Source organism: Primulina tabacum, chromosome 9, assembly GCF_025594145.1.
Source record: "Primulina tabacum isolate GXHZ01 chromosome 9, ASM2559414v2, whole genome shotgun sequence".
Lineage (NCBI taxonomy): Eukaryota > Viridiplantae > Streptophyta > Magnoliopsida > Lamiales > Gesneriaceae > Primulina > Primulina tabacum.
Genome location: NC_134558.1, coordinates 32,014,072 through 32,038,251, shown reverse-complemented (window position 1 = coordinate 32,038,251; position 24,180 = coordinate 32,014,072). Strand labels below are relative to the sequence as shown.

At 33.0% G+C, this 24,180-nt stretch overlaps 3 protein-coding genes across 11 annotated transcripts; 2 read left to right on the top strand and 1 right to left on the bottom strand.

Annotated features, from left to right (window-relative positions):
• Positions 1 to 10,357: 10,357 nt before the first annotated feature.
• LOC142555238 (uncharacterized) lies at positions 10,358 to 12,843 on the top strand. Of its 3 annotated transcripts, none has more exons than XM_075666006.1 (2): positions 10,358 to 10,506; positions 11,930 to 12,843. In XM_075666006.1, exon 2 carries the CDS (start codon positions 11,953 to 11,955, stop codon positions 12,508 to 12,510), a length of 558 nt encoding a protein of 185 aa, XP_075522121.1. In that variant the 5' UTR covers positions 10,358 to 10,506; positions 11,930 to 11,952; the 3' UTR covers positions 12,511 to 12,843. The 3 variants fall into 3 exon arrangements, with proteins under 3 accessions (XP_075522121.1, XP_075522123.1, XP_075522122.1); XM_075666008.1 differs by lacking the exon at positions 10,358 to 10,506 and adding an exon at positions 10,518 to 10,542; XM_075666007.1 differs by lacking the exon at positions 10,358 to 10,506 and adding an exon at positions 11,512 to 11,849.
• Positions 12,844 to 14,277: 1,434 nt separating this feature from the next.
• On the bottom strand, positions 14,278 to 16,819 carry LOC142555236 (zinc finger A20 and AN1 domain-containing stress-associated protein 4-like). Of its 3 annotated transcripts, none has more exons than XM_075666004.1 (3): positions 16,620 to 16,807; positions 16,377 to 16,519; positions 14,278 to 15,059 (listed from the first exon to the last, which is right to left on the bottom strand). In XM_075666004.1, the coding sequence occupies exon 3, from the start codon at positions 15,047 to 15,049 to the stop codon at positions 14,552 to 14,554; it is 498 nt and encodes a 165-aa protein (XP_075522119.1). In that variant the 5' UTR covers positions 15,050 to 15,059; positions 16,377 to 16,519; positions 16,620 to 16,807; the 3' UTR covers positions 14,278 to 14,551. The 3 variants fall into 3 exon arrangements, with proteins under 3 accessions (XP_075522119.1, XP_075522118.1, XP_075522117.1); XM_075666003.1 differs by lacking the exon at positions 16,377 to 16,519 and adding an exon at positions 15,225 to 15,338; XM_075666002.1 differs by lacking the exon at positions 16,377 to 16,519 and having other exon boundaries at positions 16,620 to 16,819.
• A 1,955-nt stretch (positions 16,820 to 18,774) lies between these two features.
• Positions 18,775 to 23,453, top strand: LOC142555234 (chromatin structure-remodeling complex protein SYD-like). Of its 5 annotated transcripts, none has more exons than XM_075665998.1 (6): positions 18,775 to 19,135; positions 19,224 to 19,246; positions 20,234 to 21,792; positions 21,953 to 22,116; positions 22,210 to 22,283; positions 22,352 to 23,453. In XM_075665998.1, exons 3-6 carry the CDS (start codon positions 21,727 to 21,729, stop codon positions 22,711 to 22,713), a joined length of 666 nt encoding a protein of 221 aa, XP_075522113.1. In that variant the 5' UTR covers positions 18,775 to 19,135; positions 19,224 to 19,246; positions 20,234 to 21,726; the 3' UTR covers positions 22,714 to 23,453. The 5 variants fall into 5 exon arrangements, with proteins under 5 accessions (XP_075522113.1, XP_075522114.1, XP_075522112.1 ...); XM_075665999.1 differs by having other exon boundaries at positions 19,224 to 21,792; positions 22,352 to 22,738; positions 23,255 to 23,453; XM_075665997.1 differs by having other exon boundaries at positions 19,224 to 21,792.
• Positions 23,454 to 24,180: the final 727 nt, after the last annotated feature.

Here is a 24,180-nt window from a genome sequence, read left to right as displayed (position 1 = left end):
ATCGGTTAGTGACTTGAATATTGATGTGTCATTACATATGCGAACGTCATGGTTACATTAGGTAAGCATTATATTAACACCATATCAATGCAACGATAGAAAAATGACCAAAATTGAATGAAAAATAAAAATCAAATATAGAGAACCAAAATTAAAATTTGACAACATGTAATATCAAAATTACAAAAAAGATAAATATTTTTTTCTAAAAAAATATAGAAATTATCACAACTTGCATTATATTGATGTCATTCACCGAGAATATATATATTGTTAAGATTAGGACTTGGACTTAACTCAACTCCAAAAGTTAGCTCAAAAGGGGAAGATTGTCTAAGCTCATATACACAACTCTCAGGAACTCTATCCAACCGATGTGAGACATCTGAACACAGCTCGAACGCCCAGTAATGAACAACTGGAGTGTGGAAACATTAACGAGTGGCCCAAAGACGTAACAATGAGTCTGAGTTCTGAAACCATATTAAGATCAAGATTTAGACCTAACGCAACTCCAAAAGCTTTTGTGTTTTTAATTTTATTTCGTCAGAGTACTGGCGTTACTTCGGACACATTAACAATTTTTGACCATCATATCACAAAATTCTTTGTGAATGTGGATTTAGACGAAATTACTGAATTTTTAAAAAGTATTTCTCATTAATTTTATTGAATGTGATTTAAAAATATTTTTTTATCACATGTTAAAAAATAATAATATATAGCTTCTCGAAAATTAAAAAATTAAATATGTATTAAGGTTGGTGGTCGACATCAATACACTAAACGCGATAAGCATCATGTCATTGCCTTAGGCTAACACAATCTAAAATTTTGAGATATGATAGTGATTATTAGCCAAAAAAAATTGATCGACATGTGTAGTATTTAATAAAGTTTTTAAAATTACCGAAAAATAGTTTCTATTTTTATTTTTTATAATTATATTATTTTTCAATTTAAATATTTATTCCTTTTCACAAATTTTTAATGTGAAATACTAGATTTTTAAATAAATACAAGTTTTGACTGAAAGTGAGACGAATTAATCGGTTTTTTGAACTGAAATTGTGTGCGCGCGCGTAAACAACAAATTAATTAAAGAAGAATATGGTTGGTTTATGGTGGACAAAGAAAGGTAATCTTTGAGAAAGTATAACGAGAATCCAGAGGGAAGATTTGACAGTTTCCAAGATGGTGGAGGAGTGACGGTGGTGCATGGGAGGAGGGACCACCGGAAAGTGCTCATGTCGCCTCGAAAATATGGAACAATTTGTGCAAACCCTAATAATATTTTATGGAACCCAGTAGCCTAATCTTCTTGCTCGTGCTAATTAATTTATTATATTATATTAACTTGTGACTATATATATTACAAATAGAGGCTAGGGTCGTTTTCTTGGAGGCAAGAAAGTAGATTAGGGTTTTATTGATACTCGAATTCTCGTTTTGTCCAATAAAAAGAATGGGCATGTTATCTCATTCATTGCCTGGTTTAAAATTTATTTCTAGTCTTCACATGTATTAGCTATGGATATATATTTGTCGTAAAAATGTTGTTAAAATTACTGGGATAAAGGCTTATATGTTTTTGTTGTGTTGCATATTTGCCACATTGCGACTTCGGTGATCTATGCCATCGAATTTCAACATTAGATCATTATTTTAGTTTATTTACAATTTAGTCCTTTTTTCAACGTGGCATAATGAGGCGCAAAAGCGGCATTGAAATGAGCATAGCACCAATATAGCGATGATGTATGCATTGTCACATCAGCATTTCCAATGAAACATAACTAAATTTGCCCAAAAAAACTAGAGATATAAGATCAAGACCAAAATTTTACAATATATCAAATCAAATTCAAAATGAAGAAAAAATACAAAACTAAAATTTACAATGCTATCATTCATAATGTAACGAATTGAAATCTATGGAATTGAAAACTTTCGAATTAATTTTTTGTTATAAATCCATCTATTCCATCCATCCAAAACATATTCTAATAGAAGTAATTGTAGATCTTTCTGGATGCAATTTTTTGAAAAGAAAATTATATTTTAAAAATAGGGATTTTTGCATTCAATCCCCTATATTTAATTAGTATGTTTCATATACATATATATATATATATATATGTATATATATGTGTGTGTGTGTGTATATATATATGAGACGAATCGATCCGATCCATATTTCGAGTGAAAAGTAGCTTTGATATAAAAATAATATTTTTTTATGGTCGGTCGGGTTGTATAAAATATTTGTCTCACAAAATTGACTTTTGAGATAGTCTCACCACAGTTTTCGTGATATTTAATATATTTGACACTTGATTGATTTATCAAGTGCTAAAATTATGACATGTTAGAGGGGTAAGTACCAAATATATTGATGGAAGCAAATGGAATTTGATGTTTCAAAAATATAATTTCCTAAATTATTGAAGTGTTGTCTTTACAAATATTTAAATCATATGGATTGGAGCTTGTGCATGCCAATGTCTTGTTTTATGCGACAATTTAAAATCAATTAGCATAAATCAAATGTGTTTATTCAATTAATTATCTCGTTTGGAGAGCTTTGTTTGGATTGATCCTAGACAAGAAAAGCAGATATGTTATGAGTTTTGACTTTCTTGGTCATTGTACCAATTTAGTCGTTACTTACTTTTGTTAATATACTAGAAATGAATCGTAAATTGTCAGTTTTACTTAGTGTTCTGTGAAAGTGCCTCCAAAATCTGTTCAACTTGATCTTCTAATTTTCGGAAAATAAATTTACAAAATAAATATCTTTGTGACACCAATTGATTTTTTTAAAAAAAATCTCCAATCAAATTAGAAAATTAATATTTTTTCATTTAATAAAATTAACCATATGAATCCTTTCCTTCGTTTTTTCTACAATAGTTCAATTTATTTTATTTCCTTTGTTGTTTGTTGTTCGACGCAACTCAAGGAACTTGGACATGGGGTGTCCCCTCTTCTTCTTCATAAATGGGCGCAGGATTTTTTCTCGTTTCTTTTCATGGGCCATATTTCTTAAATCAATTGTTACGACAATGGAAGTTAGCAGAATCAACGAAACAAGATCGTGCTCCACTACAATTTAGGAGGACATTTTTCATGAGACGATCTCACCAATTTTTATCTTTGAGACGGGTCAACTCTACAGATATTCACAATAAAAAATAATACTCTTAGGGTGTGTTTGGTTGATGTGATTAAATAAGGATAGATGAATAATCTAATGTTTGGTTAAAATTTTAAGATATATTAATAATCATTTTGACCCGGTTTAAGACCTAATTTTATGATTAATTATTTGATTATTAATCTAAAAAATTTAAGTGGGATAAGTTATCAATACACCACAAATTAAATTTTTATCCTCTTATCTCTTATGAAGATAAATATTTATTAAATTCTAATTTATTGTGTTTAATGATTACCGTAATATTTTCAAATATATTTCTAATAAATATATTTAAATTAATTTTAATAAACATAAATTATAATTATAAATATTTAATTATATATTTAATTATTTTAAGAATATTTATAATTATTTAAAAAAACAATAATTTTATAATATCACTAAACTTTATTTAACATTAAAATTAATATTCAAAATATTACTACTATTTTAATTATTAATTATAAATATTTAATTATCTATTAAATTATTTTAAAAATATTTATAATTATTTTAAGAAAAACAATAATATTGTAATTATTACTAAAATTTTATTTAACATTAACATTCAAAATATTATTGCTATTTTAATTATTAAAGTAAATACATATTTACAAATTTATTTCTAATAAATATATTTAAATTAATTTTAATAAATGTAAATTATAATTATAAATATTTAATTATCTATCCAATTATTTTAAGAATATATATTTAATTAGCATTTGGGGCATTTTGGTCATTACAATAAAATTTACAAAATTAATCTATCATTTTAAAATCATACCAAATACCATGTTATTTATCCCACCATACTATTAATCCATATATCTCATTTTTTAATCACTCTAATTATTAATCATTTACTTATCCTATCACACGTACCAAACGCAGCATTAGCATAAAAAGGAATAATTTTTCATAGATGACCCAAATAAGAGATTTGTCTCACAAAATACGACATGTGAAACCGTCTCAACAAATTTTTGCCACAATTTAGTTGTATTTGTGTAGCTGGATTAATAGCGATATTGGTAGATAAATGAGGGCAGTATAGTCATAGGTGGACAGTTTAGTTACAAATTTAGTTTGAAGTATAAATATTGTGTGAAGAGACTAAACGGAATAAGAAAAAAATGTATCGATTTTGATTTGACCATCTCGAAAGTAGGACATAAAAAAATTCACAACAACACAAAAAATAATATAAGCTCGAAAACAAATCCATTTCATCATACAACACACTTAAGGCTGCACTAGCCAAGACTAAACAGATAAAATCATAAATAAAAAATCTTACAATCGCACTGACGAGTATTAGACATTTATACAACAATCAAATAAAATCCAAAACACAATATAATTACTCGGGCATTACCCCGCCGTAACTTGTCAATACAACTCGATGATGGTCAACAAACGATCAACTTTAACTTCAAGATCTTCAGCCTGCAACAAATTATTATTTCACAAAGATGATTTAATTCGCTAAAAACAACAATAACTTAAATACTTCAACTAATATTTCTAAAATCCTCAAAGTTGAATTATTTTTCAAAAAATCCAAACTATATGATTATTGGTTAATTTATAGTTTGATATTCACCACAATAATAATAATAATATTCAATACAATGCGATAAATAAGTAAAAAAAGATTTAGATTTAAAAGAAAAAAAATTGCTCAATATCGACAGCTCCCACAACCCAAACTAAGGAGATGAAATCAAGCTAAAATGCACCAAAATCTAAAGCAAAGTCGAGTTGGGTCGGAATGACAGCTGCTGGTGGTGTTTCAACAGCTGAAACTCACCGATAAAACTCAAAGCGCGGCGACGAAAGGATGAGCTTGGTAAAAATCCTCACTAAGCTCAAAAACTACCGTTACTGCAAGGTTAGAAACTCGTAAACTAATCAAGAATCGACCGTAAAATGAAGAAAATGGATGGATAGAAAATCACAATTATAGTAGCCCGAGAATGAGGATTAATGAATGAGAAAGCCAAGAAATTTAGAGAGAAACTTTCATTAGATATGAATTGAATTCTTACAGGTGCAAATCTTTTTCCTATTTATATCTTAAAGTATTTACAAGTATCTACTATAATCACAATACCAAGTAGCTATTTTAACAACCATACAAAACTAGTAATATAGTCTTTGAATTTACTTGTAATATATTATATCTTCTTCGGCTTCTTCTTTTGGATCAACCATAACCACAATAGAAGAGCAAGTATCGGTTTAGCAATCGAAGTCGCTGGTAGTGAGAATACTAGAACATGTTCTGGACCTTTCAACCATAGAACACTAGCTAAAAGAATAAAATCTTCAGAATTTCCTCATACAATTAATCGTGCTTCACAGCTAGACCGTTCCAACACTTCTAATGGATTTGGTGTTAGAGTGGATGTCTAGTAAGCCAACTATTGACTAAAAAATTTATTGACTCAGTTGTAATAAACAATATTTATTTTAATATAATTCATTATTTCATGGTTTGTTATTTCTTTATCTATATACCCATGTGATCAACATAATAAAGACATTGATTATACTTTAATACAAATGAATCGTAATTCAGTGTTGAAACTCATTTGTAAACACTGTGTAATCTAAATTCATTCCTAGTCGATTCAGCCGCCTAAAACGAGGATAAAGATCGCTTGAGCTCGAGACTGGCATCTGTGATGTTGTGTACCATGTTTGTTGGTAAGGGCATATAGATGTCCAAACATGCAGATGGGTAGTCATACGATGATTATACTGAACTACCCTCCATCGGACTTTCCAAGTTGTTATCATTCATTGAGAGTATAATTCCGTGGTTATGATTGTACACCATTAGTCCTTACGACCAGGGACAACACTGAGGCTCTATATGATAGAGCTGTGCTTTGACTCGTTTACCGACTCCAGGAGAGTCATCAGGTGGCGAGATTGGGTACAGTTGCGACACATGTAGGAGCCAGTGCATTGTAGTTGGGGATTCACCGCTCACCTACTGATGTGGATCCTATGTGATCTGATGAAGTAATAGTGCGTGGAATCTCTGGCCAGAGTATGAGATGTACGTTGGAAAAGGAGTTTTCCAATAGTACATGCGATACCACTATTTATATGTGTCACATAGTTTTCGAAATAATACGCAACCCTCGATGAACAATGGTTGCAGATTCGATCGAAAAATATGAGATGAAGGGACCGTACTGTACGTTAATCATAATCGACTGGTTCTTGCAGGCACTATCAGTGATACCTAGGGAATCATGGGACGATGCTACTAGACGCTCTTACCATGATTCGATGGTTTTAATCAAAAATATGATTTCTGACATTCTAATTATCAGTTGTTGATACATAGAATGGGGCAATTAGGATAAACCCGAATAAAGGATTATATCTTGAATCACAATGAGTTGTGAACCAACGGCTAGCTGTATCCCTGAACCATTGAGGGTCACACAAGCACTGGATCATTTTGTTCTCGTTGAAAGAATAAATTCAAGTAGTTGAATTTATATAAAATCATGGTATAGAAAATTCAAGGAGTTGAATTTATGATAATTAAATTTTGAGAAAATAAATTCAAGAAGTTGAATTTATGAATTTATAAAATTGAGAGAGAATAAATTCAAGGAGTTGAATTTATAAGATTTGGGAATTTAAATTATTAACTCAAAAGTTGAGTTTATTAAATATTAAATTAAATATAGTAGGAAGTATGTTTAATGAGCTTCTAGGAGTACAAGTTCAAATACTAAATAATTAAAGTTGTTAATGAACTTTGATCAATTAATTAATCAAGCTCATTAATATTAATTAAGAGGTTCATGTATTATTTTATGGTAATTAGGTCATGGAGGCTTTATTTAAGTAGGAGACTTAAACTCTAGCCTCCATTAGACACCATAATCTCGAAAATTCCTTCCTCTCCTCTCAATATTTTGGCCCTCTCTCTTTTTAAAAGGAGTTTTAGCCGTCTCTCAAACTTTGATCTCCAACGTAAAATCTCTTCTAATTTTCTAGTGCAAATTAGAAGAGAAACTAAACTTCTAGTCGTGGACCTGATTCGAAGAATAAAAAAAGGAGTTTCTGAATAAAGTTCGTAAGAAATTCATCAAGAGCTATCTTCACTGACCTCGGAATAGTTGGAGCCTTGTGAATTTTCACCAAATGTATAAATTTTAACATCACATGAATGTTTTTAATTATTAAAACCACAGGAGCGCCCAAACAAATATTTTTATTGTCAAAATATAATAAAAATTTTAAAATTTCTGCTGCGTTTGGGCACGAGAGAACCGAGATCCAATATTTGGGAGTATTTTTCTGGAATAGAAAATTTTTTAAAGTGTGACTGGTGGTTTAGTTTTAATGGTATGGGGCATTAGGGTCAAAGAAGGTGTAGGTGACAGTGCTGGGAGAGTGGAAAATTTTTAATCCGATTTATTTTATTTTATTTTTTTTTAGGAGAAAAAGACTTAATCATTAGATAAATCCAAAGAAGCTACATCCATCAGCCACGATGGGTACAAAACATCAACCCAACACAAAGGTGAAGGGTGGGAAAAGGCAAAATGAGCGAGACTATGCGCTACACGATTCGCACATCTGCTAATATGATTAAAACCATAAAATCTACCATAAACAAGAAGATCCAAAATGTTGGAAACTAAAACTCCTTGGTGATTTAGACTAACAGTAATCGAAGTCACCATCTTGACCGCAACACTAGAATCTGAAAATATCCGCACATTATGGAAGTCGCATTTCAAAGCTAGCAACATGCCGAAATGGATTGCATGAAGCTCTGCATCTACCACTGAACCTGTGAAACGATAACAAGATACAGAGGCTGCGCAAATCATACCTAGGTGGTTACGAATAACAGCACCTACACTACAGATACCAAGATTCTCCTTAAGACCTGCATCCACGTCAAGTCGAAAATCACCCATGGGGGAGAGGCTTCCATTTATCATTTGTAACAATCTTTGTTGTCTCAGACGTAGCACAATAAGAAATACGAGCTTTCTGAAATTGTTCAAGGTAAGAGAAGACCCAATCTACCTTAATTTCTTTGTTAGGGATCTGAATATTGTGCTTGATTTTGCATAAATCTGTCCATATAGCCCAAGCTAGCACGGCAAACTGCTCAAATTCAGCTGTAGAAAAACAATTCATTAAACTCAAGCCACAAAAGATGAATGGCAGTAGCTTGCCTTTCTTTAAACAAGACCAAAAATTGGTAGCTTTCCAGACATCACGAACTTTGTGGCAAAAGAGGAAACTATGGCTTGTCGTGGCATCCGACGAACCACAGAAAAAACAGCATCCTGATGCATGGATATGTCTCCTGAAAAGGTTCCCTTCAGTAGGTAACAGATCATTGATCGCACGCCAAAGAAATATCTTGACTTTTTGTGGGATATGAATCTTCCATATCATTTTCCACCAACTCTCTAAGCGATAGGCAGATTGTGATTCAAGAGGATCAAAGCATCCAGTCTCAAGAAGATACCCAGATTTAACTGAATAAAGACCATCTTTGCCCCATTTCCAATATCTAATATCTTCCGAATCCAGATTCCGCAGCGGTGTTTCCAGAATTCTATCTGCCTCAAATGATGGGAAAATAGAGCGTACCAAAATCTCGTTCCACGTTCTATCTGGAGAAATCAACTCATGCACCAACAAAGATTCATTTGATCTCCACAAAGAACTCAACCCAGCAGCTATCTTGGGTATCCATCTATCGGAGTAGGCTTTAATTCGAAGACCATTCCCAACTCGCCACAATATTCCTTTCTGGATAAGATCTCGACTCCACAGAATGGATCGCCAAACATAAGAAGGTTTAGACCCTAACTGAGCAGTCATAATATCATCAAATTTGAAATAACGAGCTTTACGAACCTGGGCCATAAGTGATGAAGGATCACTGATTATCCTCCAAACTTGTTTCGCCAAGAGAGCCCTATTGAAAGCAAGGAGGCTCCTGAATCCCATACCACCATACTGCTTTGGTCTACACATGTTCCTCCACCGAACCCAATGCAAACTCCCACCAGATGATTTAGAGTTCCACCAGAAATTAGAGCAACATTGTTCCAACTCATTACACAATGAAATAGGCAGCTTGAAACAAGACATTGCATACGATGGAATGGCCTGTAATACTGATTTAATGAGAGTTTCTTTACCACCTGCAGAAAAAAATTTCGAAGCCCATCCATTGATTTTTTTTAGCAATCTTTCGCGTAACCCAGCAAATTGAATCCTTTTACTCCTTAATGAAAATGTTGGTAACCCCAAATATAGCTCATGCATGTCACCACGCTGATAGAAAAAATTCTTTGGATTGCATCAATAGTACTGGATGAAAATTTCGTGCATTGTTATTCCGTACGGTTGGAAATTGTAGTGGTAACAATAGCAAGTATTTTTGTATTCAATAATATTCATTTATTGATTAATCAAATATACTTTACCATATAAACATAACAACAATATAATTAAATTTCATGAAAATACAAACAATAATATATAATCATATTTTACTAAAGTGTTTTAGTTATGTTTGTAATTTTAGATAATTATTAATTTATGATATTGAAAGGACCATAGTTTTATACACAGTTCTTCCTAAAATTATTATCTTATTAATTTATCGTACGGTCTAAGTCGGGACAGAGAAAAGTGTTATTCTAGAGATATTATTAATTTATCGAGTATACAATCGATCGGCTTCAAACCCGACTAAATCGAGTCGATCGGATTGATGCCCGGCGTAATAGAATAATTCTTAACTAATTTTTTAACATACTGAACTGATTTTTTCGTAAAGTAAATCAAGATGATCAAAATAATTTAAAATCGGTGAGCTGAAAAATCAATTTTTACCATAGAAATCGAAATGACTGTTAAGAAATCAAGATAAGCCCAATCACGAAAAATCCAAAAGCAGAGCAGCCCAGACCATCCCAGCCTGTTTCTTCAGCCTATGTAGGCCCAATTGAAGCCCATTTTGTAACCTTCAAACTATTGGACCAATGCACAAAGTCAACTGTACAACTTCTGGCGCCGTAGATTATGCCAGAATGTTTTCGAGGTGTGGGGAGAAATACCACGTGGCAACTAATAATTGGCACCGATTGGGGTTTCCCATGCACCGCGAAACAGGAAAAATATCCTCTCTGGTCTTCGTATAGGGCACTATAACTTGCACTTACTAAATATAAATCAATATACTTATTTTTATGATAGCAGGCAGCTAGATTTACAATCTTCTTCAGACAAAGGAGGTGAAATCAACTGTTGATTTGGCACTTTTTCGCGCTGTATGTTGTGTATTTTTTTCTGATCGGTTAATTTGTAATAGTCGGATTGTTTTTTTTTTTTAGCTGTTGTGTGGAATTTTTTTTGAATTGATTTTGTTTAGATTTTGTTTGATGATTTATGATGATGGATTTGGATTCATTTTCGGGACCCATTTATTGGATTCTGCTGTTGTTTTGATTTAGTCTTCCTGGGGTTCGTATGATTGCGACATGATTTATATTGCTGGGAGTTGAGCTGGTTGATTTTTTGTTTGGTGTTTGATATATGGATTTTTAGATTACTGCATAATGAACTTTAAATTTGTTTGCGTGTGAGGTGGATCAACAATGTGTGTTGATTGTTGTATGTATATTTGAGGTGGAATTCGATTGGTGAAGTAAGACATCCTTTCCAAAGTTGTTCAGCTGTGGCAAAAAATGGGAGATTGATTTGATATCTTCATGTGGCAAAAAGTTGTGTGTGTTGGACATCAACATCTTTTTATGTGACTCTCATTTGCATAAAGCTCGCATTTGGCATCTCATGTATGAGTACTCTTAAGAGTAGTATTTCATGTGAAATGATGATGCCAAACTGAGTATATTGGAATTTGTGGTTCTTGAGTTTCATTTTTAAGATGTGGGTATTTAAATATGTGAAGCGTGGAACTTCAGATTCTCTGTTTGTTTCTTGATGGATCAGAATGGGAGGATGTTGGCTTTAAAATCTTGTTTTCCAAATCCTCTTTGATTGGATTATTCATTTGACTGGAACTGATTATGTATTCTCTTGTTAGTACAAATTGCGATAGAGGGACCGTAGTTGCCGTGCAGGTCAAAGATGAGGATTTTTTGTGAAGAATTTGACAAACAAATTAGCAATTTCTTTTAGATCCAAATTGTTTAGTGAAGGATTCTTCTTTTAACGGGATCAAGGTTTGGTGTTTTTGGTCTAACAACGGTGCAACTTCACTCTGTAAGCATTTAAATCGGATGATTATATGGATAAGTTTTAGGAGTGTCCAATTACCTACTACCTGGATGCCAGGTTGTTATTGGGTAGAAAATGTTGCTTGAATTTCCTGATATGATGTGTAAATTTTGTTTTGATGGAAGTATTGTGTCCTGCATTCATATTGTGGTGATTGGATCGCCCAAAGTATAGTTGTAGCCCTGTTTTTCAATGTGACGGGTTAATAGACAAACTGTAGAATTGTAGTTCAGGGGGTGATTCGTTGTTTATGCTTACAAAACTTTGCTCATGACAGGTACCCCTTGGAAAAAAATATATTAGATGGGTCTTTTCTTCACCAAATTTGTATTATAAGGTGCATAATATGGCTAGAGAACTAACAATACTCAATGACTTTCCATGTCATTTATATTGACTAGCCACGTTTTGTTCTAGGATCATAAGACAACAGAAACAGGATGGTTAGAGCCTATTCTCAAGAACACACTTACAAGCACCCATGGGAGCGAGTAACTGCTGCATCATGGCGCAAATTTGCGGATCCTGAGAACAAGCGTACCCTATCTCACATCCTTGAGGTTGACACCTTGAATCACAAGCTTGAGCCTAGCACTGGAAAGCTTTACACGACTCGTGCTCTTACAATTCATGCGCCAGGACCATGGTTTGTTCGTAAAATCATTGGCAAAGACATCTGCCATTGTGTTGAATCATCTGTTGTTGATGGGAAAGCTCGGTCTATGCAACTTGCCACACGTAACATTAGTCTCCAAAAGTTCATCGAAGTTGAGGAGAAGATAAGATATGAACCTCACCCTGAAAATCCAAACGGATGGACGATATGCAGGCAAGAAACTAGCATACGCATAAAACCCTTGTCAGCATTGGCTTCGATGGCTGAGAAAATAGAGCAAAAATGTGTGGAGAAGTTTCAGCAAAATAGTGCCAAGGGTAGAGAAGTTATGGAAAGGATGTGCATGTATCTTGAAGCTGAATCCAGTGGAATGTCTGTCTGATTTTTGGTTCTTATTTAACTTGGGCTCTTCCGGTTTTATTATCAGGTCTGAGTAAGCCAGGATTTCTCAAATTTACAGAAAACTGTAACAGAATGGTTCTCCCTTTAGACTTGGTCATCTTTTTGTAATAATAGGATTATGTAACGCACTTTGATTAACCTGGCCTATATTTGTGTTACAAATTATGGTCGATTCGATGCTAACCCTAGGGGAGTGTCCCGGGATAGCTTCGAATGAACAGACATGATTATGCTACCCTTAGGATAGTATCAAATGAATAAGCCCATCCACTATTATTTGTTATAAATTTATGATACAAGTAAATTTTTGCTAGTCCATCCAATAATGTGCAATTTGTTAATGATAACCGATATATATATTCGATTGTTGCGATATAATTTTTCAAACTACTAAAAAAATATAATATTCCAATCAAATTTTTTTTTTTTTTTTTGAAACTATTCTTCAAAACAAACTTCAATCAGTGAAACATAATTCAACGTGAACTATGACATGATAAAACTTAGTTTTTTCAGGATGGTGTTAAAAAAAAAACTCACAAATATTAAGTGACTAATGGGATAAATATTGAGGATATCTACTTCCACTGATTTTTTTATCGATACATTTCTTACTTCAAAATCTAAGCACCCTGCAATATAAAATCCTGGTTCCGTCCTTAAAAGAATTGATTAATAATTCAAACCGATAGACGTTTCTTACATTTCTTTGTTTGGAAAAATCCATTTAAGAATAGATTTTATATACTAACGGGTGGTTTTTTTGAGTCATCATGATGGATTTGAAATTAATCTAAATATAAAAGTATTTCAAATATTTCATTCAAATATTCTCTTAAATCCAAATCCTCTTATCCAAACAATACATTAGGTGATTTTGGAGTGAATGACAAAGAATGATTAATTTGTTATATTTCTTTTATCACATGTTCAGAGTGCATGATGAAAGATATCCATAGACTCGTGAAGCTCGCTTGGCAGAGATTGTCGTCTTTATTTTTGATGTTTATAATACCATAGGCTATTAGAGATAAGTTTGATTAAGGTTTTTTCCCTGTGATACTCTAAAATTTAAAGTCAAAAACTTGTGTGATGCGGTCTCACGGGTCGTATTTTGTGAGACAGATCTCTTATTTGGATAATCCATGAAAAATATTAATTTTTATACTAAAAGTATTATTTTTTATTGTGAATGATAAATATTTGTAAAGACCTACTCAAATTTAAAATAATTAGAAACTAACTATATTTAGCATTACTTAAATATAATTGACCGTATAACTAGTATGTGACTAGTATTATTATTATTAAATTAAAACTCAAACTATTATTTTTATTTTCATGTATTATTTCCCTTACTTAATATCATTATATGATTTATTATTATATTAATTTTAATAAAACACATTTTATAAATATTTAAGTATTTATCCAACCATTCTAACATCTATTATTAATTAATATATGCCGTGGATATTTTGATAATTGCAAAGCAATACACAAAATTAAATTATTGTCATATTATATCTTTTATCTTTAATTTTCATATATTATATCTCTAATATTTATTTTTTAGTTTCTATCTTTTACAGTTTACTTATCTTATCATATACATCAAATGATATTTTTTTATGGGTGATGAAGTAAAATATAATAATCAATATTAGAAGATAAAATAAAGAATCCGGTTTAAATGCAAGACTTAGATTTCACTATTAAAGTGAGAAATAATTAAATCGACAAGAGGTAACAGTCGAAGCTTTAAAACAAATTAAATATGATTTACAAACTGGCTTCATGGATGCGATCATGAGTTTATCCGGGAACAGATACCATTCGGACAAGATATCCTTAACAAGTAAATGACATATACAAACCAAACCATAAAGAAAAGATTAAAAAACATGGAACCTGGAGCCAACAAACAAGTGGGACGGATACAATTCTTCATCCCGCATGTCGATTGACAATGCTTCAAGTAGATTTTTTTGGAAAGAACACCACCACCGTAATTGGGCACTCTATATCTTGTCTAGCTTTTCTGCCTTGATTATCGGGTTGGCCTTGGCTATTGCATCTTGAGCTTCAGTCCGGTAATCAAATGGGCACTCATGTTTATCAGAATAGCGGTGTAATCCACAGAAAATATTACCGCAGCGACAATTGAAGCCAGTTAAACCAACCCGCTTCTTGCAAGCGCCGCATCTACTAGGGCCCTCCTTTACTGAGTTTGATGCATTGATAGAAGGCTCTGTGATTGTTTTAACTTCAATCAAATCAGTTCGTACAACTGCAGATTCGGCAACAGCACTTCCCTTCTCGTTGTCACTCGACGTTCCGGTAACAATATCCTTGAGCGATGATGCAGCAATTTTAGCTTGTTCTTGTTTCAATATCTGGTCCTTGTAGCACTTGGAACACATGTTCATGTTCCCGGCACTTCCAAAGAAACCACAGTTGTTAACACACAAAATAGGACCTTCAAGAGGGGGTTGAAATCCAGTTTCATCATGCTCCATGTGGCAGCTTCTGCTCGACCAAATTTGAAGCGAATGATAACAATATGATTTCACTTGTATGTCGACTTTAAAAACAAACTCATGATAAAGATTTTTCATGAAGGAATCTAAGATAAACTCTCCTCTCAAAAAAACCAAGAAAAGCTCGTGGCAATTTCCATCACAGATGCCTTACCAATCAGAAAAACAACCTTGAGGAATCCTCAACTTATGGAAAAGAATATTCTAACTGGAACTCTCAATTCATTCCAAGCTGTGTTCCTATCTCATGTAGTCATGTTCCTTGTGTCTAGATAAATGCATTTGGTCATTAAAAACATGTTAATCGTCTATACTCGTGGAAAAACTAGTGTTATTAAACTAAATACATGAAATATGACATTAGAACACCAAGTGGGGGGCGAGTAGATCTGATGTACTGGAGAAAGCACAACTCACAAGGTACATAAAACCAAGAACTCAGAGAAATTATCAAACAACACACTTATAACTCTGAAAGATAACCTTAGGGAATCCTCAATTTGACAAAGAAATACACATATTCAACAACATATGGAAAAGAATATTCCCCTTTATTTCTCACCTATAAAGAAGCATTAGTGACAAAGTTACAGAAGATCAACCACAACTCAGGGCAATTTCCATTGCACATACCTTATCAATCAAGAAAAGTAACCCCAAGGAATCCACCAATTGACAGACAAAACACCCAAATTCAACAAACACGTGGAAAATAATATTCCAATTCAATATATAGTAAATCAAGAAGTATCAGTAAAAGTGACATGACACAGGGAACAGCGAACAGCACGTTTTCATCACACACGCCTTATAAATCAGGGAAAAAAATTAACTATCAATACTGGAAGGAAAACCGGGAAAATCATGTCAGACTTAGCAATTCAGCTTCAAAGTCCAGTAAAGCATTCAAGAACATTTTGGGAGCCACTTTCTCCAACATATATATACATGCATATCGGTAAATGATCAAGCAACCAAGTTTCAAACACAACGACGCCTAACTTGTGACCTCATACCATGTTAAAAATCACCCTTACCAAATGTTCGAGCTCACAAAAGGTTTAACAATAGTTTTATACACTCACAGAACATCACAAGCAAGATTGAATAACGTCCACACAACAATAAATTAAAGTTCCGCGAATAGAATCTGTCAACTCCACGGTATCTATAACAAATTTAAAAAACTTCGGAGTGAAAATACACGGAAATATAAAAAAAACAATAATCAATCTCTATGCAGTCTGCGGAATATTTGACTAAATTGATATAATTAAATTAAAAGGTTAAATCCTAACAAAAATACCTTCAAAAGACACGATTTTTCCAAATATTTTGAACAAAAAAGCAGAGCCCAGTTCCCATGCACAAGATATAAAAGTCCGTAAGCTACGATTTGCCTTTTGTTCTTGACTCAATATAAACATCCCATCTCGTAAAAATTAAGCACTGGTTCATATACGATAGATCCAGCGTCCAAACCGAGAAAGCACAATCAGATTCAGAAAAAAATTAGACGAGAACAGAACAAGAAGTAAAAGAAACTAACCGTCGAAACGAGAGATCGGGGGCGATTTCTAACGCTTAAGCTATGATTTGCTTTTCTCGATGAATTAATCGACATTTCATTGATTGAAATGAATTTCGTGGAATAATATAAATTTAGCTTTTTGATCAATTGCGTTGTTTGCGTCCCATTTGTGGGAAATGATGCTTCGTTTTCTTGGAACTTTTTGCGCACGGGTCACCTTTTCTGATCGAGAACTCGTTTTTATTCTCTCTAAAATTATAATATGTACTTTTACTGTAGAATTCATGACCAATTGCTTGTCGCTTTACCAAAAGTTATAGTTAGTAGTAATGGTGCAACTCAAATTTTTTAAACCGCACAGCAGCTCAAACAACACGGTTCGATCGTTCTATCAAGCAATGACAATTATTGCACCCAACAATCTTCCTCCCAATAATTGCACTCCTTGCAATCAATGAAAATCGAACCAGTGACATTGACTCTGATATCAATTGTAGGACCGAACGCTTGTCGCTTTACCAAAAGTTATAGCTAGTAGTAATGGTGCAACTCAAATCTTTTTAACCGCACAGCAGCTCAAGCACAACGGTTCGATCGCACTATCAAGCAAAGACTATTATTGCACCGAACACATGTTGTCACGCTCGACTATAAATAAAAAATTATAAATAAATTAATTTATAAATAAAATTAATTGTGGTATATATATAATAAAAAAAAAACACACACACACACATAATATATATATACAAGTATTTTTTATTGGTAAAAATAATCAAAATGTTCTAATACAAATACTACAATCATCTCACTTAAAATAAGCATAAACTAAAATAACAAATGAAAAAAAAAAATATCGGGCATACTCCAATCAATCTAAAACATACAACACCTATTAATTTAGAAAACTAGTTTGTGTCTCCGAGAAGTAGAGATAGAGACTTTTGAACACAAAGATCTTGATCTTGTAAAATGAAAATTCGACAGAAGGAATTTCAACATAAAAATCATTTTGTTTCGGGTCTTTTAAATATCATACACAACAAATATAAAAACAAATATCTTAGTCATGTTAATAACATTATGTATTCGATAATTTTTTTGAACCACGTGAAAGCAATCCGACAAATAGTCATAAAATAAAACATAAGGAGTCAAAAACTATGGAATATTAAATTAATAATATACATTTTTTAAAATTTTAGCGAGTTCAATTATTTATGAGTGAGTTGGAATTCGTAAAAAAACATTGAGCACGACTTAAAACGTTTAAATATGATACATAATAAATATTGATTTTATATATATTTTTGGTTACTCAAATTTTTATATCAAATTGGATTATGATAATTGTTAAGATCAATCATTTACCACTAGGTAAATAAGTACAGTGATTAGTCAAGACATAAATTTATTTTATTATACTCGTGACAACACAAAATACACCTACTTTGGCACTAATGGGTCAAACTGTTAAGTGCATGAGTCCGGAGAATTACGTGTCTATCTATTGGTACTGTCTCATATACTTTAGATATCAGTCTTATTATTTCTCTAATATCGACCATGTCCCCAGCAGATATAGCATTACCCGTTAAGTTATGTTGTCACTCTTTTATGGTCCACCTAGTCAACCACATCAAGCGGCGTACCGTCAGCAGTTTTACGCACGAGAATTTCTCATGAAGTCACTCATCTCAGTACTTCTCTCACTCACGCACCTTTAACTCGACATCCACACAAGAAGTATATAAATATGCTTCTTACATGACTTGAACTCATGACATCGCTCTAATATCAACTGTTAGGATCAAGCGCTTACCACTAGATCAAAAGATAAAGCTGTTATCCAATACACAACTTTATTTCACTATACTCGTGGTAGCACAGAATATACTTACTTGGGTGATAATATGTCCGGATGTTAGACCCATGAGTTCATGAAGGTGTATGTCTATCTGGTGGTGATGTCTCACCTATCTTAGAATCAGTATTATCATTTCGCTAATGTCGGCATTATCATCACCAGAAATAATATTATCCTTTAAGATACTATTTTACTAAATCAAACGACGCAGTTTGATGCACGAAAACTTCTCAAGAAATCATTCATCCGAATACTACTGTAATTTATATATGCTTAACCGGACAATGATTAAAATTGGTGGGGTTAAATATATGAAAGCTCAACTTTCCCCAATCGCATTCCAAGAGTCAACCCATTTAACAAAATAATAAGAAGAAAAGAAAGAACGGAGAAGCTCATTCACCATCCTTGTCTGCTCTCTTTCTCAGTTTCTTCTTCCACGATCGATGTCCCTTGTCGCCGAAAAGCAAGTCACCGGAGCCTGTAACATCTATACCAAGTGGCCTATCAACCGATTGAAGCTAGAAAAATGAGAACCGAGCTCGATCTCTCGCCGCTGCTCGAATTTTTGTCTAGATTTTCTAACTTTTTCTCGTTTTTCTCTTGTTCTTTAGAGCTTGAGAAGCTTGTTTCCAGCCACTAATCGTAACCTAAGAATCAATTGAAGGTATACCCAGATTCTAGGGTTTCTATTTTTATTATGGGTTCGATTTTTTTGGTTAAATAGTTGATATTTGTTATGTTGTTGATTGTAGGTGATTCATTGAACCGATCAGAGGTATTGACTGAATTTTTCGGAATTTATTTAGATTGGGTATTTCAATTTTTTAGGAGTTAAATCAATTGAGTTTGGTTGTTCCCATGCTTTAGAATTTTAAAGGTGAAGTTTGGAAACTTTAGTTTGATATTTGTACTGGTTTCGATAATTTGGGGATTTTTTAAGTATATTGTCAAAGTCTGAAAATTTTTGGATATTAGTTTTAAAATTCTAGCTTATTCTAGCTTCAGGCGAAGTTGAACCTAAAAATATTTATTTTGAAAATTTTAGTTTATAAGTCATGAGTTTTGGATTGAAAGTCTAAAAGTTACTCGACTAATTAGTTTAGATCAATAATAGTTTCATTGGTTACTAACTCTATCATGAAACGTTGTTTAAGGAATACAAAACAATATTTGGAGTAAAAATAACATCACCATTGCGAAAAAAACGAAGATTGGGAGAGGAGATGACGACGGGTTTTGGATTCCTCATCCATATCAACAACTCCTAAAATGCTTCTAGATAATAAATGGTTGTTATCAAACAGAGTAAAATAAGCAACATCATTTTTGTACACTAATGCTTTTGGCATGTTTACTTGTTGTGTAGCTACCATAGAGAACATCTATTCGAATTTTATCACATCTTCACTGCTTTGTCTAATCAACCGAGGGATTAGTCAACTATTGACAGCCTATCTGTTTAAATCTTTTTTTTAATGTTTTACATCCCACGATCGTATATAAAAAATAATGATTACCTTTTTAGTGAAATGGTAAATGAGGAGAAAATAGTATTAAAGTTTAGTTATAAATTAAATGAATTATTTAAGGGCAATTTTGTAATAAATCCGCATCTCCATACTCAACTTTATCTTTACTCTTCATCCTTTCAAATCTTTGTTTTAACTCCCCAATTTTTTTTTAATTTTTTTTCACAAACTACCCTTACTCGTCATAATTACCATTTATGGTCCATCATGCTTCCGTATAATAATTTGAACAGTTTACCTCTTTGGTCGGAGTGCCGTCGAGTTATATCCACCGGATTTTACAGACTGCTCCTCACAGCCTAATTACTCAGTCGCAACAGATGGTTCCTGACGCAGATTCCTTCAACAGCATTTAACACCACCCTGTTTCGTTTCTTACCTTAGGGTGTATAGTAAAGTTGCATGAGAGGGGCAAAAGCCTTGGTCTTTTTATTCAAACACAACAAATTATTATTACATAGCAACCTCTTGTAGAGGAGGAGGAACTTGTTTAGCTACTTATAGTAGAAGTTAAAACGCACATAAACTAGAAAATATTGCAATGTTTTGAAAGAAAATGAAGATGTTGAATGATGCTTTCATCTTCCTTCTGTCTTGTTATTTATAGAAGTCCTTTGCGGATTTGATTTAAGGACTTCAACTCTTGCCATAGCTTTTCTTTATTGTCATCCAGCTGTGTTTGGCACTATCTCTTGAGTGGGTTGAGTGGGTGGTTGAATAATCCCTCCAACTTTTCTTGATTTGTTATTTTCTAGATCATTAATCTAAAAACAGCTTGTTCTTATATTTTTATCTCCTGTCATAACCAATAGATATGTGTTTGGATAATATCAGCTGAAATCTCATTCTCGCTTCTTTTAACAGTTTGTATAGATATTTGAAGATTATTAGTTGCTTTCTTATCTCCTTAATTCGTTTTTTGGAAACCTTGAAATATGTAGAATACATTTTCTTTGGTTCCAAACTTCGTATTAAATTTTTGTGTGACTTCTTGTTCCCATTTAATCCATATTTATAGGTAAATTTTGGGTCCAAGTTCTTTAATTAGTGGTCAAATTGCATGTCTACTTGCTTTTATCGGAGAATCTCTATCTTTTGTTATCCCCAAGGAAAAGTAGCTGTGGTCACATGTCCACTTATTTTTGTCGGAGAATCTTAAACTTTTGTTGTCCCCGAGGAAAACGTGGTTGTGATCTTTCACCACTTGGTCCTGTCTCTGCAAGATGCTTCTTATCTGATCGAGGTCTGAAGCCCTTGCCAAATTCTGGCTCCTTTTGATTTGGACATTTTGGGCAGATCTGTTCTGACCATCTTCCCGCATGAGCCATGTTGCAGAATTTCCGATGAGTTTTTTTACTCCCCGTCACATTGAGAAACAGGGCTACAACTCTACTTGGGGCAATCCAATCACTACAATATGAATGCAGGACACAATACTTCCATCAAAACAAAATTTACACCTCATATCAGGAAATTCAAGCGACATTTTCTACCCAATAACAACCTGGAAGCCAGGTAGTAGGTAATTGGACACTCCTAAAAGTTACCCATATAATCATCCGATTTATATGCTTACAGAGTGAAGTTGAACCACTGTCAGACCAAAAACACCAAACCTTGATCCCGTTAAAAGAAGAATCCTTCACTAAACAATTTGGATCTAAAAGAAGTTGCTAATTTGTTTGTCAAACTCTTCACAAAAAATCCTCATACAGCTGTTAGAAGTATGGCTGTGAAGCCAGTGGATCCCGGGGGATCTAGTATGGCTTCTAATGCCAATAAGCCTGCTCAGGTACTTTTGACTGTGAAAATATATATTTTAATCATTTTCTTCCATCCCAAGTCCATTTGGGTATGTGTTCTTACACACCATCCTCGCTGCTTTATGCTTTTGATTTATCACTTAGCATTAAATTATGTCCGACTTACATACATTGAGATTATTTTGGCAGGGGTCCATTCCAAGCAGTCTTTCGGAGGCAGGAATGCTTAGAAATGTAGCACCTAGGGATACTGGAAAATCTTCTGTTTCTCTGGCTCCTGGTACTGGCTTGCTATTCACAAACCAGCAGTTAAAGCAGCTTAGAGCTCAATGTCTTGTCTTTTTGTCCTTCAGGTAGTGAAATATTTGTTATAGTTTGTCATGGATCATTAAGTCTTAATGGCATCTGTTCTCTTGTACCTGTCTAACAGTATTCTCCTTGTACAGAAATGGTTTGTTACCCAAGCAACTCCATCTTGAGATCGCACTTGGAAACCTTTATTTCAAAGAAGGTATATCAGGTGCTTACTGTTTCATAACTTTTTGCATCTACACTTATTTTATTGAACGTTAACATGATATTCTGCAGATGGGCCGCACAGAGATCTAATTGATCAGAAAGGGAAGGAGCAAATCCCAACAAGTGTTCCTGAAGCCTCAAGGCCATTGGACAAGCCAGCTAGTAGTAAGCCCCACCCATCTATTTTGGAATCCAGTTCATTGATGGAGGCTAATAATGCAAAAGTGTTGGAGGAGAAAAGTTTCCCACCCGCTATTCTATTTGAAAATGAACAAGATCGGAATCACCTTTTAGCAACAAGGAAAATAGAATCTGAAATCCAATCATATGAAGGAGTTGGATTACATTCATCTGTCACCAAAGAATTACGTGATCTGAACTTAAGGGAAATATCTACCAGGAATCTTGAGGATGACTCGTGGAACAACTGACTGTCGGCAAACATACCCTCCGAAGGTATGGTTACTTGTGATCAATCAAGAACTGTGTCCTGACTCGGTTTGAATTTGTTAGGTTTCTTTGCATATCTGGTTCAGTTTGTAATTGATCATTTTCTTCTGCTTGAGTGGGATATTGTCAGTGTGTGTTTGATGCTATCTTGTTGTTCAACTAACTGATCATCTGGAACTGTGTTCTGTCCAACTGGTGGTTCTACCACCTCGGGTTCTGGTGTTTGAGAGGAGTTTTTGACAGCATGAGTTTATCTTCACTGTCATTCTCCAAACTCATATCTGTTATGCGATTGGTCAGCTCAACTGGATCAGTTGGCTTATCAGTTAGTATAGTTTCATTAAAAACATGTATAGATTCTTCAACATTGAGAGTAATGAGTCATCCAGATGGAATTCCTGATTACAGTGATTTTTATGAAAAGGGCATCACATGATAGAAATATACTACCGACCAGTCTCGGCTAAAGCATCAACGAAAAATATGACAAACTAAGACTTTGTCTTTGCTTATTCTAAAAAGGTTTCGAGGAAGGAAACCTAATTCATTACAAGAAGCAACAAAGAAGTATTTAGCAATTCTTACAAGGCAGACAAAGTAGATGACAAGAAGACAGACATTCGTCAGAACCGATATGATGGAGAGTGTTTAGTGATAGGATTTTTCTATGTATTAAACTCTGTGTAAACTTGATTTCATACTAACATATTTCCTTGAATCACCGTCTGATTTATTTTAATACTGAAAAATTATATTTGTGATATCAGTTTAAACTAACATAGCTGTCTAAAATTTTGAAGAAGATAAAATTTTTAGGATATGCTCTGATAAATAAAAATAGGAAATAAATTACACAATTTTTTAGAAAAATTTCAATAATTGATTTTAGAAATGTAGGATATATAAATTCATGTGTTCATTTACCTGTTTTCTTATAATTAGTTCTGATGCACACACTATTATTTGTTTCATGCTTCGTATACCGAACTTGACCAAAATAATTGTATCAGTTTGTGTTATTTCCATACTTTCTTCTAAAAGTTACTGGACTGTTTAATTTAGTTCAAGAATAGTTTCATTGGTTATTAACTCTATCATGAACATTATTTAAGAAATACCAAACCAATACTAATTTTTAGTCAGATTATATATCTGACTTTATAAATTTAATATAATTAAAGGGTTGATTTGTCAATTTTGAATGTAAAAACTCAAAGTAGAGTACAATTAACAATATTTGGAGTAAAAATAATATCACCATTGCGAAAAAAATTTCGATAAAAAATACTTTATATATAAGGATTGGTCAAGTTATAAATTTTGAATTGTTTTTGTGGATGCTTTTTGAGGTGGTTGCTATTATTCCCGATTGTGAAGAGAAATGATGGAATTATGGAAAAAACTTAACCAAAAAAGTAATTAAAAAGGAATATAAAAAAATCACCGAA